Below are 15,916 nucleotides of genomic sequence, written 5' to 3'. Positions count from 1 at the left end.
CATTTTTAGTGGTGTGAAAAAGTTGGGCACCCTTAATGATTTTCAAGATTCACCTGAATGAATCATTGGTTGTACAGGTAAGCAATTTCAGTTAAATATGTAAAATAGCAGAAAACACTGTAATATTCAAGACGTGAAAATCATTTATGGGGTTAGAGACATGGTGCAATAATTGCAGAATTTGATTAAAAGTGGCTGTTACAAATGTGGGCAACCTCAATAGCAAAATTAAATCAATATATCCATTTTTAAGATAGGTTCTACATTGTAGGGTGCTGCAGCCTATCTTGAACATCCCCAACTGCACCCTAAGCTAGTTGCTGGTCAGTTGTAAGGTCCACACAGACAACCTTGCATGCGCTGAAGTCACGCGAATGTAACATTGCCCTGTCAGTGACAGTCCTTTTTCAAAAAGGACATGTCTTAAAACGCTTTCAACTGTATACCTTCCAACGAGGGTCTGGAGTCCCGATGAAGGTGGTTTCTGAGCATGGATGGCTCGCTTTAAATCAAACACGTTGCAGCCCCAAGGTGACTCAAACTGTCTCTGATTCTTGAACGTTGTTCTCAAGAATAGGTGGATGCTAAATGACTTTAACCTTGAACAACATTGCTAGTACTTTCACTGGCCACAGAGCTCCACAGCATGTTGGAATTCTATCAAATTTTGTAGTGCAGGGGTGGCCAAGTCCGGTCCTCGAGAGCCCCTATCCAGTCTGTTTTGCATAGCTCCCTCCTCTAGCACACCTGAATCATATGATCAACTCATAAGCAAGCTGTCTAGAAGCTTCATACCGATCCAGATTATTTGATTCAGGTGTGTTGGTGGAAGGAGATATGGAAAACAGACCGGATTGGGGCTCTCGATGACCGGACTTGGCCACCCCTTTGTAGTGCATAGCATGTCTTAGTCTTACAACATCTTGTTCTTTGCAGACCACTGCTTGTTATGGCCAAATAACTCAATTTCGGTTTCATCTATCCATACTTTCTAATTCCAAAATTAAAATGGCTCATCCAAATGTGCTTTAGCATACCACAGGGGACTCTGTTTATGGCATGCATGGCAAAAAGGCTTCTTCAGCATCTCCTTTGTGCAAAGTTTGAACTGTGAACGAGGATCTCATATGAGGCAACATCCTGTTTATGGTCTTTGAAACTCTTGCACTTGTCAATGGCCACTATAAAAACGCTTAATGATTATTGGTTTTACCTGTTTATGTAGGTTATGGGTCAGCGAGCAAACGAGTGGCTAAATGTTTACACCTGGTTTATTTTGTTGAAATAATTATTAACACCTTGTGAGGCCGATAAGTTTTTTCACCTTGAAAAGAACAGTTTTTCTTTGCAGTTTTTTAGATTATTTGAAATCGCTCATCTGAACTAACAATTATTTGCAAAGGAGAATCCTGAAAATAGTTAAGGGTGCCCAAACCTTTTTTACATCATGCTATTTCTGTTCAGTAATTGGAGAAGATTTGCAGTTCCATACTTTGAAATCCTCTGTCTTGGATCATGAGTTCGCACTTGGTCGGCCTGTAGCGACAAATCCGAGCAAGAAAAATCAAAGAAATCACCAATTCCTTTAAAGCCCGGTTCCGACTTGCACTTGTGAATGGCGATATCACTATAAAGACGTGTATGTGGAGTGACTGTCAGGATTGACATTTTCTTCCTTCTTCTCCTTGTGTTGTTGTCTTGTCAAACAAAGTGGTGACGTGTTACAGTTAGGTGGAAACTGAATTAGACTGTTACTTAACCTCTCCATTTCTTTTCCCCACACGGTGTCTCCTTTCCATTGGCCAAATGTTGGATGGTGTATATAAATATATAAATATAAATGTATTTTTCCAAGTCTGCTTCCAAAGTGAAGCCTTCATCACGTGTTACAGACCAAGAGTCTTCAGATTGTGTTTGTGTTTACAGTTATGGGGGAAAAAAATCATCCTGATGAGGTTGTATTTTATAGAAGACAATGCAAACAGAAAGAGAATGGAGGGGAAAAGTTAAAGGAAAATCTAATCTTTCTCTTTACCATCCGGAGGGCTGAGTATGAACCCTCCCTTTTCAGGTCCTTATCCACTGAATACTTGAAGTAGGGCATTCTCCTACCATGAAATCTATCATTTGCATTTTCAAAAGGTGCCCATTTGTGCCGATTTTTTTTTTGTAATTTTAACATTATGTGCCAATAATGTGTGCTAATGGAAGCAAGGATGATGTGCTGTTCTCAATGCAGCCAAAAAACTGTGTTTTTGTGGGAAGAAATAACTACAGAGCCTAAAAACATACTCACCTTTTTTTTAAATTGTACAAAAACCTTATATTGAAAAGAAAAATAATCACTGTGACCAATGGCAGAAATCTTTGGTTTTTATATTCATTTTTATATTAAGTTAGCTTTATTTTATTTTATTTTTTTATCGTTTCCGCTTGTTGCAGATGCTAGTCGGACACTGTACTATTTGTAAAAGTCAATGTTCTGAGCTGTACAGTGCTGAACTATAGGAGCAAGTTTAATGTGAGTGTCCAGCATGCCGAATGACTACTTGTGTGAACATGGGGCATCATTCCTCACTTTTGCGTCGTGGCGGTGTGATGTCAGTGTTTGAGAGCAGTAATGTGTACCTCAATCTCACTGTGCCCCCTTCCACTTCCCCCTTCAGTAGACAGCCTGTTCAATTTTGTTAGCGTGCAGCATGTTTTTGAGATTGCTGGTATAAAAATCACTACGGGGGAAAAAAAGAATGTGCGCGTGGGGAAATTTCTTATTTTACCGCTATGAGTGTGTCTGTAAGTGCGTGTGTGCGTTCTGAAATACAAAAGAAAAATGATGTAAAACATTCTATTAAGGGAAGAACCTATAAAAGAAAAACTAGGGGGGAAGTGTTGCTAGAAGCATGGATCCTCTGTGATGTTTCCTGTTTTTAAAAGTTAGGAGGCTGTCCTCTGTGCCCCAGTTTGCTATTGTATGTGCTGTAACCGAATATTACTATTGAGTGTTGGCCAGCTTGTTTATATCCATCAAATAAAAGTGACTTTCTTTCTGTCAACCAACTCTGTTATCCTCATCAAGGTTCTTACTTGATTCACTTTCCTCTGGTACTCGGACGTTTCGTCGAAAGACGTTTGGTCCCCGGACGTTTGGTCGACCGGACGTTTAGTAGAACGGACGTTTGGTAGAACGGACGTTTGGTAGACCGGACGTTTGGTAGAACGGACGTTTGGTCGACCGGACGTTTGGTCGACCGGACGTTTGGTAGAACAGACTTTTGGTCGCCGGGTTGTTACTGTTGAAACCAGCTCTCAAAATTATAATCATGAGAGTGAGTTTAATATCTAAATATCTAATATCAAAATATCAACAGTAAACTCTGTCATAATTTGACAGCGAGCGAATCCGGCGACCAAACGTCCGGTCGACCAAACGTCCGGTCGACCAAACGTCCGGTCGACCAAACGTCCGGTCGACCAAACGTCCGGTCGACCAAACGTCCGGTCGACCAAACGTCCGGTCGACCAAACGTCCGGTCGACCAAACGTCCGGTCGACCAAACGTCCGGTCGACCAAACGTCCGGTCGACCAAACGTCCGGTCGACCAAACGTCCGGTCGACCAAACGTCCGGTCGACCAAACGTCCGGTCGACCAAACGTCCGGTCGACCAAACGTCCGGTCGACCAAACGTCCGGTCGACCAAACGTCCGGTCGACCAAACGTCCGGTCACGCTTTCCTCCTTCGATGAAATTGTTAAATTGCCCAGTGTGAAAATGATACTGTTCTTGAATTGAAACCTACCGTTAAAAATAATTTGCCATTCCTAATCTCAAATCCACTGTTCCACCTTCATGCAGACCTATTCAGGATCTATGGATAGAATATTCTGTCTTGACAGCACCTTGATGAGCTCGAGGGTGGCTCATTACAGTAGGGCTAAGTTAAAGATCTATGACTGTGATTGTGAGGCTGATTTTTAAATCACTAGTTCAACAGTTGTGACAAAATTTGTCTGACATCAGATGGAGAGACAGTCAAGGACTGAATAGAATGAAAATATTGTGTAATTGTCTTACTCCTGTTGCTGTAGTTTGATTCAAAACAGACATGGTAGATATGACACGCGAGAGGTTTCACACTGGATGCGCTTTCTGACCACAAGATGTTTACTCACTATGCTAAAACACCACAGCTGCCAATATTTCACCATATGTTTTACTTCTAGTTTTTTTTTTCCATTATTTTTATTTACATTATATATGGTGGACAGGGAGTTGACACTGTTTTTGCATTGAAATTGTGCAGCGAGGTAAGTCTTGTCATAAATTGCATCGTCCACTGCTGCTTTCTCTGAACTCATATCCTCTCATCTCCCATCACATTTTCTGAACGGCTTTATCCTCAATAGGAACCTGGGGGGTGCTGGAGCCTATCCCAGCTGACTCCAGCCCAGAGGCGGGGGACACCCTGAATTGGTAGCCAGCCAACCACAGGGCACAAGGAGACAAAGAACCATTCATGCTCACACTCATACCTAGGGGCAATTTAGAGTGTCCATCAGCCTACAATGCATGTCTTTGGAATGTGGGAGGAAACCGGAGTACCCGGAGAAAACCGACGCAGGTCTGGGGAAAACATGCAAACTCCACACAGATGGACGTGACCTGGATTTGAACCCAAGACCCCAGAGCTGTGAGGCCAACGTGCTAACCACTCGCTCCACCGGGCCGTCCCTTTTTCTGAACTCTCCCATATTATTTACTGTCAAACTATGGGAGTGTAGAGTTAACAATCAGCACCAGTAATATTGGTAAAATATTAATCAGGCATCTAGCATGATTTGTTTTGTTTCCTGGCTGCGTGTATCTTCAGTCTTCAATTTCCATCCAGCTTTCATCCTTCCAACCTGGCCCTTCCCTTTTCCTCCCGCCGCTAGCTCACTTAAGAGAGTTTTCATCTGGGAGGGAAGTTGGAACAAATGAAGGCCATGAAATAGCTCAGGAAAACTACAAGAAGGCTCCACACTGTCATGGTCGAACATGACCAGAAGAAAACGTTCTCCAATCCTGCCCTGCTGCTTGTCCCAGAGGATGAGGTTCAACGAGGCCACGAACACATCCGAGTACGGAGACGGAGGCACGCTCCTGTCAACTCTTCCCGTTAGGAGTTGCTGCCGGCTCCACTCATACACCAGTCCCATGGCCCTGCGTGTCAAGACCAGCACTGCACGGCCACCCAGGTTTTTCACCTGTAGTAGCTGGGAGTGAAGCCACGGCAGGGGCCCCAGGTTGCATTGTTCCGTCCTGCTCCACTGGTCCACAGAAACACTGAATCCGTGGCTGATGAGCAGGGAGCCCAGGCTAGAAACTTCGGAAACGCCATCTTCACCGTCTGGAGGACTGAGGAGCACCACGTGACCTTTACAGACCACTTCAAAAAAAAGAAAGTCAGTCTGGATTTTCTTTTTTAAATCTCAAAGCAAATATGAAATCTTACACTTTTTTTCACCTTTTTGGAAAGAACAGCATGCCAATTCTGTAAATTAAAATTCAAGCACAGTTGGTATTTTTGCAGGTATCATGTAATATGCCTGAAATTGCAAAAGGAGGGGAAAAACCTACTTGTGACCATGCCACGTAGGACACAATATATCATTGCTGTCAAGGCGATGACCAGCAAAACAGCCACAATTAGCAAAGTCCAGTGCCATTTCTCTGCTGCAATGCCGAACCAAAAGAAAAAAAACATCATTCATTTAGTCAATTTGCTATAGTCAATATTTTACAAGATTGCTAAACCTACTGTCTTGACAACAAATTGGTCCAAGGTGACGGCCTCCGCTTCTTAAATTTAACTGTGTTAAAAAAAAATATGCAATGACTTAAAAAACATTCTTCGCTTTGAGAAAGTTTGAGATTGTTTGAGAATGTTCTATACCATCAAACATGGAGACAGTTGCAGATTGATGTCTTCAAAAACGCCCATTTTGACCTAGAGGGAACATTGATTTTCATCTAAATTATTTGAGATTCATGGCCTACAACTGAAGTGTTTTCTGGGACTATTTTTTATTACAAATATGCAATTTTGTACCCATCGCAAATTACTCTTTTGTTCCCATGTTCTATTCTGCAGCTGTTGTCGAAATCCCTCAATCTCAGTGCAGTCATGATTGGAAGTCCTCCGACAGGGCCACACCTCCCCTTCCAGTTTGCAAGGTGCCGAGAGGTTCCAGAGGAGCATTTGGCCATCGTCGTTCATTTGACCGTGGCGCACGGAAACACTCAGGTTCTCCATTATATTCTTTTGAAGGAAAACTAATGGGAATATAATACACCAGAAGCATAAGCCATAGAGCTCAAATTCACAACTTTTGAGCCTTAAAGTATGTTATTGGAATATAAGAACATTAAAGGCTACATTTACATGACTTTAAAATAATTAACATTTAATAATAATTAATTAATATAAACAACCACAACTCTATGCTACGGCACGCCACGTTATACTATACTATAGTACACTATGCCATGCCAAACTATACTACAGCAGTCCACACCACAACATGCTATACCATACATTATCATACACAAATAATATACTATATGTTTACCGTAATTATTCAAGTATAACGCGCACCCGTGTATAACACAATTTGTGACTACAATTTGGTATACATTTTTTTTTGTCTTTCTCAGCTCACACCAAGAATTGCAACAGAACTGGTAACTGGCAAATGCTGAACACATGTCGCCATAACAAAACATTTATTCACAACCTATAAAACAGAAACCTGGTGAAACACACTCTTACCAATATGAACACAATTCTCAAATGGAATTTACAATTTTAAATCCTTAAAATCTAATTCATCATAATATTTAAAAATTTTCAAAGTCCGATTGATCATCATCAGATTGACCAAACAATTGATTCCATTCTTCTTGAGCAAGGATAGCGACTCGTTTCCCTGGAGCAACTTTTTTTATTTTTACATCCCTATAAACTTGCCAAAAGCTATTTGGAGAGGGCTGACTTTTGTAAAAGAAGGTAGATTGTCGCCATCTGACGGACAAAGACAGGTCTTACGTCTCCCATTATACATAACGGCTGCGTAGGGAACTCTTTTTCCGGCAGAGGACAGTGTTTCACCGGGATTCGTGTATAACGCGCAACCGAACTTTGTTTTTTGGTACAAAATTTTGCACGTTATTCTCGTACTTCTTTTTGCATTTGAGTTATTTTAGTTGGTATGTTTTTATTTCCACAGTGTTCTTAGTTTCACAGTTTTCATTTTTGACCTAGATGCAGCTGATTCTTACTTACCTAAATTTTCGAAGGGGCAATTCTGAGAGCGTATCGGCTTGTCATTGTCCCAAACCTGCCAACAAATGTTTTATTACACATCAACTCTAAATTGGTACGGATTAATACGAAGGAGCCATATGTAAGATTGGTGCCCAAAGATTGTATTGTATTTCATTTAGAAATAGAGTAATTGTTTTAATTCAGACTGTTTGTTATAGCAGGCTTAGTTTAAGTAGCTTACCAAGCTCTGGCAACCTGAATGTAGACTGTAGACACCCAACTGTTCTTGTAGTAAGGTTTAGTGATTGGTGGATGGCGGGACAGCCATCATAGTAGATATAGAATCAAAACACTAACAATACCGGCTGACAATTGGGTTTTAACATGGGAAAACCTGCATTAAAAGGATTATAAAAAAGATGTTTCTTAAATGTCTATTGGAATATAAGGTACATTCTTTGAATAATTGTGGTGCATTTCTTCAATACGACTTTCCTAAATGAGCATTATGTAAGATTGGTGACCAAAAACTTTTCTGCAACAGGGATGAAAAAATATTGAAGCACACAAAACTCTTTGTGTTGCCTGATAAGATTATGCTGCATTTTCATACCAATGTAGTGTTTAAATCAGAGAAGTCAGTTGTTGTTTGTTTTTCCCTATGCCTATTGAAATATTAGGGTCAACTATTGAATAACTGAAGTGCAGTTCCTACACATGGCTCCTTTAACATTCATGCGCTTTATATTTGAATGAAAGAAAGCACCTGAATACACAAGCAAGGGGTCACAGAGTACAATGGGATGGTTTTACTCTCCCACCTCTAAAGGGAAAAATAACATAACACCAGAAATCAACAAACTCCATAGAAAATAAACAAATTGATACGTTATATCTTCCAACACAGACCTGACATCTTCCATCCTCCTCATACTGGATACATACTTTTCTTCTTCCAGCATACTGCAGCTCCACTTGATTCATTTCCATGTTAATCACAGTGTCGACTGTGGGCACTAGAAGGAAGAGTTCATTTCTTAGTTTCATTGTAATGAACATTAAATAGTGTAAAGTAGAACATCATATGTATGCTCACTCACCGTAACAGTCGTTAATGGGTTTCGTTAGGTGTTGGGCACACACTGAGGACAGATGTGAAAAGTTGTATTCATTTTATAAAGCTACTGAGGCCATTACTGTTCAGAGTATTATATTCCATATAATTATTATTATGTTCTACCTTCATTAAGCGAAGGAGCCACAACTTCTTTAATGAGTTGCTGCACCTTTCCTTTCGAAGGATAAGCATATACAATAACACTACTACCAAAGGAAACCCCAACTGGATTTTTAATCACCAAGGATACCTGCACAATTATGAATGATTAAAACACAAATTAGCATTCATTAGTCAGCATTCCATTCCATTCAAAAGAAAGAATTTAGTAGTCATAATTTACCTTTGCCACTTTTTGCATATATACTTCAGGATTTAGTGTGAAGTCAACTCTCTTGCATGCAGGAAAAGTTGGCGGTGTTTTGTAACATAATGTCACAAAAGCCGCTGCAAAGACAACACAGTTTAAAACTATAGAAGAACCATTCATTAATTTATTCATTTTGCAAACCGCTTATCCTCACAAGGGTTGGGGGTGCTGGAGCCTATCCCAGCAAACTATGGACACCAGGCAGGGGACACCCTTAATTGGTGGCCAGCCAATCAGAGGGCATAAGACAACCATTCATGCTCACACATGTTCAACCAGCCTACTTATGTGGGACGTACCCGGAGAAAATCCATGCAAGCCCCAGGGAGAACAATAGGACCATTTCTGTTTATTATAACCAGTCGAAAAAGGTTAAAAACAACAACTAATGTTTTATTCATTTTCTGAACCGCTTATCCTCACAAGGGTCACTGGGGTGCTGGAGCCTATCCCAGCCAAGTATGGGCACCAGGCGGGGGACATACTCAATTGATGGGCAGCCAATCGCAGGAATTTATGTTTTAAATAATCTAATAATACCATGTCTGATCTGTGCAAAGTAGTAGAGGGATAGATAGACTATTAGGCCTAGAATCTGTGATCTGGAGTTTAGGCATAAATCAATAACAGTGTGTTTGAAAAATACTTTCATAGTTAAATAATATATCAGGAATTTGCTCACATAAGAACAAATAAAACAGTAGTTTATCCAACTAGGCCTACTAAGTTTGTTATAGCAAAAATGCACTTTGCAATATTGTACTTTATTACAAAGTAATGTCATGATTAAATGAAATTTAAGACTAAAATAGTCATTCCCACACTTTTTGCTTCAATTAAGGGGACATTTTTCTCCTTATGCTGTCTGTTCGCTTTGACTACCTGGCGGCAGAGAATTAAAGCGATACGGGAAAAACGTAGTGTTTTTCCTTTGAAGTGTCTTGTCACTGTGTTGCCTTAAATGGCTCATAAGTAAGAAATGCACTTCAATTCATTCATTGATTTTCTAAACCGTTAATCCTCACAAGGGTCACAGAGGGTGCTGGAGCCCAACCCAGCTAACTTTGGGCAACACCCTGAAGCAGTGGCCAGCCAATCGCAGGGCACAAGGAGACGGGCAACCATTCACACTCACACTCGTACCTTGGGGAATTTTGAGTCTTCAACCAGCCTACAAAGCATGTTTTTGGGATGTGGGAGGAAAATGAAGCACCCGGAGAAAACTCAGATTGTAAATAATTCAGATTGATTTTCCATTGGAAGCACTTATTTGGCGAAGCAAAGAGCAAGGAATGGTGTGCTTTAAAGATTTTGATCCTGTTTGCAGTACCATTTTTTTCGCCACCGATCTTACTTATGGCTCCTTTAATTGAAACGTAATAATAATGCAATAATATTTCTTCACAATGAATATATATACTGTGAGCACACTCAATGTGTTCTTCCATCATTTGTAAATATTTTTCATTGTTTTTGCTGCCACCTTACAAACTTTTAATGATGCAGTATTATCTGGAAAAGTCAGACACAAAAAATACAAAAATGTTAATACTATTCCCACCTGTTAAAGTTGTTGCCTCACCTCTATCCTCCTTTTTTCCCAGGCCTAAATGAAGAGGTTTGTCCTCAGCCTCATGTACAGTGAGTTGGGCATCGATTAACAAACACAATGTGCAAGGCAAGTTGTCGTTGCAGCAGAGTTCCACTTTGACTGCCAGCATCCCAATGTCTACAGCAGCACTCTCCAAGATGCCAAGCGGCATCACAGCCTCCACCGTGCACTCAGAGAGACCCTAGATGGATGAACTGGTAAGGATAGGCTGGAAATAATATGCCGTGAAAAAATATTTTGCCCCCTTCCGGAATTCTGTGTTTTTTGCATATTTATCACACAGTTTTCTGACCATCTAATCAATTTTCGTGTGTCCACAAATGGAGAGAACTGGTAACAGTGGCAAACGTTCCCTGGAGTGGTCGGCCAGCTAAAATTACTCCAAGCGTGCGATGACGACTCATCCAGGAGGTCAAAAACTGCAGGCCTCGCTGGCCTCAGTTAATGTCAATGTTCATGGCTCTACTATAAGTTCCAAGCCGAAAAGCATTGCTATCCAAAAAGAATATAACGGCTCATCTTACGTTCGGCCAAAAAACATCTTGATCCTCCACACTTGGAAGAGCAATCTGTGGACTGATGAGTCAAAACTTGAAATTATTGCATGGAGTACGGCCCGTTACATTTGGTGAAAAATGGCACAGAATTCCATTAAAAGAACACTATACCAACAGTAAAGCATGGTGGTGGTAGTGTGATAGTCTGGGGCTGCTTTGCTGCCTAAGGACCAGGACGACTTGCTGGAATTTATGGAAGAATAAATTCTGCTGTCTAGCAGCAAATTTTGAAGGAGATTGTCTGGCTCTCAGTTTGTGCGCTCAAACTCCAGTGCTCTTGGAGCGTGCAGCATGACAACAATCCAAAGCACACCAGCAGGTCCACCTCTGAATGGCTAAAAAAACAAAGTTAAGGTTTTGGAGTGGCCAAGTCAAAGTCTGGATATAAATCATTTTGAAATGCTCTGGTGGGATCTGAAACAGGCCTTTCATGCTAGAAAACCCTCTAATATTGCCAATTTGAAACAATTCTGAACACAAGAGTGGGCCAAAATTCCTCCAAAGCATTGTGAAAGACTCACCACAAATTATTGTAAATGCTTGATTTCAATTATTCCTGCCACAACCCACTATTAGGTAGAGGGGACAATTATTTTTTCACAAAGGGCCAGACAAGTTCATAATTTTTTCAGCCTTGGTAAGTGAATCCATCATTTAGAAACTGCATTTTCTATTTCCTTGGGTTGTCTCTGTGTCATAATAAAATTGGTTTGACGATCTGAAACCTTTGTGTGTGATAAACAGGCAAAAAACACAGAAATCAAAAGGGGGCAAATACTCACTTCATAGTACTGTATTTCCTTAGTTCTGTATTTAGAGTACATAAAAACAACAGACAGGTGTGCCATAAGAAATTATCATATTTTGCTGTGTTAATTGAGACAAAATCCCCTATATCAGTGTACAGTGATCCTCCATTTGTTTTGGGAATTCCTGTCCAGAATCCACAATACATTTATTTCTCCATTTTTCCAGGCCCTTTATCCTCATGAAAGTGATTAACACTGCCCAGAAGATCATCGGCTGCTCTCCGCCCTCACTGGAAGACATTGCCAGCCCTCGATACCTCAGCAGAGCCAGGAACATCATCGGGGACCAATACCTCCCTGGTCACAATCTGTTCCAGCTGCTGCCCTCTGGCAGACGCTATAGGTCCCACAAAGTACGGACAAATAGGCTTAAGGACACTTTTTTTCCCACATCCATCAGGACTCTAAACTTGCGGTAACACGACATACAATCCTTTCTGCGTAATAACTTCGGGGTGAGGTAATATGAATACTATACGTTGGGCGGTGATCTGCATCCTACTGGCTGACTGAAGGTAAGTGAAAGACAGTGAGAGGTAAGTGATCCGCTCGGGGGGTGATGCGATGTATCCATCACGGCAGAATGCCAAATTACGAGTCCGAAATTATCACTTATTTGGGTCTTTTGCCGGGAAAACGCACCTTATGGAGAAGCACTACCAATTTCGTCATACGCAGTTTCTGGGTATGATGACAATTAGGCTTTTTGTCGAGTCAATGATGATGACAAAGCCTATGTCCAATTATTATTATGTTGGCAGCGGTGCTGTAACCTATCCCAGCTAATTACAGTGCAGTAGGCGGGTTGCACCATGAATTGGTTGCTAGCCAATCGCAAGGTACAATTAGACAAACAACCATTCATGCACAAACTCATACCTATGAACTATTTGAAGTGTTCCATGTATGTTTGTCAATGTGGGAGGACACCGAAGTACCCAAAGAAAACCAACGCAGACACCAAGGAATATGCAAACTCAAAACAGGTAGGCCAGGGTTTTGAACCCTTGATCTCAGTGTAATTTTTTATCAATTTTTTCTGTGTTTTTAGTTCAAAAATCATTTTGTAAAATCTAAAAATATATTTAAAAAAAGCTAAAATAAACATTGTTTTTGATCTATAAAAACTGAATATTCAGGGCTTTTAATCCAGTTCTTTTAATCCATTTGTAAAAAAAAAAAATCTAAATATTATATCTAAAATGGTCCGGCCCACATGAAATCGAGTTGACGTTAATGCGGCCCGCGAACCAACCCGAGTCTGACACCCTTCCTCTATACCATGAGGCAGCTACAATAGACCCATTTTTTTTATTTAGTCATGGTTTAACGCAGGCCAGAAGGCAATGAACTGGAGTCAAACCCACAGTTAAAAAAATAGCCCTCTCACGTGATCAGTGGGTATCACTGAAATTTGTTTAATGACCACCTTGAAACAGATTAAACAACATAATATACAATCATTTTAATGAATCCATGACATAGCAGAGTTGCATACAATACACATTTATATATATTTAGTAAATTACAATATTTCTAATACACTGTGTTCGACAGCGACTGTAACATATTTGTTGTCTAAAAATTGAAAAGCGGAAGAAAATACTCCCTTACCTGTGAACATGTGATATCTGAGTCGTTATCTCTTGCCCAACCACAGGCCGGTTTATGAAAAGCCAGGAAAAAACAATAAAGCCAATGAAAAGGAAACATTTTGCCCAAGAGTACGCATGAAGTGTCGACCAAATGTCATGCTTCGCATGTTGGGAGTGTCACATTGTTGAACGAGTCTTGCTTTTTTTTTCCGGACTGAATGACGGGAGTTGAAAAGCAAGCTGCCATGGAATCAAAACAATGTCACTTACCTTCAACTTCAATCTGGGGGAAAGGGACAAACAAGAGCGTCGGGTGAGGAATTTGGTTTCTGTTAATTGCGTCAGTAAAAAACAAATTAAAAGAAAGGCACAGTAAACCAACAACTTCTTGAAGCTCTACTCTAGTAGTTTAAGCACTTCAAATAGTTAAATTAGTGCAAAAAAGCATGGACACTGCAATAGTTTTACGTGTATGCAATACTAACACACCATTAAATAATATACAGAATGTAAATTATGTTTGAGTTAACTACCAGTATGCATTTGAGAACTATGTCACGCAAGATGGTCCAAGGAGTGCTTGGTATGTTGGTTGGATTACTCAAAGGGCAAATAAAACAACATCAGATGGAACCGTTTTGCCTTTTTCTTAAGAATAGCATAAAGTTGGTCAAAGTCCACTTTGAGCCGCACCTTGCTTATATCTTGGCAACAAGTTATTAGTCCAGATTAGGCAATCACACTCGAGTCATGACCGGTAATGTTGACAAACTAGTTGATCATCTTTCAGCCACCTCTTTTATGAGTCAGCCAAACGGTTGTAAAATATGAATGGTTGGTGCACATCATGGTGGATTTATGTGAGGTTACAAACCAAGTTGCTTGCAGACATGAATATAAAAAGAAACCAAATAAGACAGTTGTTGGCGCAATGCTACGTGCGTCCATACTACCATTTTGATGCCCTTGAGCTAAGCTAAATCTAAGGTATTCTCACATTAGTGTTATTTGATTCGGCTGTCTGTGTGGTGCTTGTACATACACAGCAAAGTGTAAATTGTATTTTCTGTTTAAGGTGTTAAATAAATAATAAAAAAGAAAGAAAGAAATATGTTCCCCCATACTCGCCTCAAAAGGATTTGATAGTTTGAATTTGATCCATCCTGGTTCCAAATGAATAGTATACAAGGCTTTGCTCAATTAGCTTGTTTTTTTTTTATTATGATACATTCAAATTTTGAATGAAAACACACCAACTTGTCTGTTGTTGATTTTTTAATAGCAAGAACCTGTGTGGATAACTCACACCCACACAAGTGCCATTAGTGGAGGTGTAAGGAATAAACAGTACACGTATTGAATGCATAATGTATGTGTGTATGTGTATGTATATACAGACGCTCCCCTACTTACGAACGCAATTGGTTGCGAGCGATTGTTCATAAGTTGAATTTGTTTGTAAGTTGATTCAGTGCTATATTTTGTATTATAATTTATGTTTAAGGCCGATATAAGTATATTGAAGGTTTATATAAGTGCATTTGTATGTTTAAGGCTTGTATAAGTAACACGCATTGGTTTGTACTGAAAAAAAAACATTTAATAAAATGGAGAGAAAATGTACAGTACTGTAGAGAGAGAGAGAGAGAGATTTATGTATTAGAAACTGGCCAAAAGAAGTGACCTAATGACGATTGCACAGTTTTCTTCTTTTTTTCATCATAAATGATGCGGTAGCACTGTATGGCATCATTCAATTGATTTGCAAACTTTGTGCAACGTTCAATATTTGGGTCCTGCTGCTCGATCTTTCTGTTTATAAATGGTACTGACGGTCGAACGATTCAATGCCCGTGAAACGCTCACCACTCTCACGCGCATTAAGCTTCGTTATTATTGCCACTCGTTTCAAATGAAATGGTTTGCCTCTTCCTTGCAACTCCCTCAATAGAAGCCTTTAGCTTTTTACCAACCATATTCAATATTGGATGCATGAGATATTTAATGATACAAATGGAATAAGGTTATTTGCACACTGGAGATACATTCACGCACTTTCGCATTGCATCGAAGAAGAAGGTAGATGGTGGGTGAGCTGAGCTCTCACAGCGCCAGGCGTCGGTATTAGCGGCGGAAAGAAGTACTACTCCGAAAAAGGCGCGAAATACAAAATTGGACTTGCGAACATTTTTTGGACTTAAACGCAATTTGCAGACATGTTCGTATGTACCGTTGTTCGTAAGTTGAATGTTCGGAAGTAGGGGAGCGTCTGTATATAGTAAGGCTTTTTTCTTTAAAAAATCGACATAGTATAGTAAGGCTAAGAGAGTCGGAGAATAAATCTGACTTCTGATTCTTCTCCTAGTTATTGCTGTGGTCCAGTGGCAAAAATATTGGTTCAGAACTTGAGGTGGGAATCAGGAGTGAGTTCAATTCCACTCTTTGCAATTCACAAATTGTTTGAGGTAATGAAAAGAATAAATATAACTTCCAATCACTTCATTTCAGAAGTCACTGTGGTCCAGTTGCAAAGACAAACGGTCAGAACTTC

General features: G+C 40.1%; 1 protein-coding gene across 1 annotated transcript; it reads right to left on the bottom strand.

The window, feature by feature from the left end:
- Positions 1-3,750: 3,750 nt before the first annotated feature.
- Positions 3,751-15,916, bottom strand: il17rc (interleukin 17 receptor C). The gene is made up of 13 exons (XM_077603714.1): positions 13,385-15,916; positions 10,354-10,585; positions 8,766-8,869; positions 8,546-8,672; positions 8,406-8,447; positions 8,215-8,321; positions 8,072-8,128; positions 7,324-7,378; positions 6,091-6,314; positions 5,935-5,988; positions 5,800-5,851; positions 5,634-5,714; positions 3,751-5,469 (listed from the first exon to the last, which is right to left on the bottom strand). Exons 1-13 carry the CDS (start codon positions 13,481-13,483, stop codon positions 4,820-4,822), a joined length of 1,884 nt encoding a protein of 627 aa, XP_077459840.1. The 5' UTR covers positions 13,484-15,916; the 3' UTR covers positions 3,751-4,819.

This window comes from Stigmatopora argus, chromosome 6 (genome assembly GCF_051989625.1).
Source record: "Stigmatopora argus isolate UIUO_Sarg chromosome 6, RoL_Sarg_1.0, whole genome shotgun sequence".
Classification (NCBI taxonomy): domain Eukaryota; kingdom Metazoa; phylum Chordata; class Actinopteri; order Syngnathiformes; family Syngnathidae; genus Stigmatopora; species Stigmatopora argus.
This window is presented reverse-complemented; position numbering and strand designations above follow the sequence as displayed.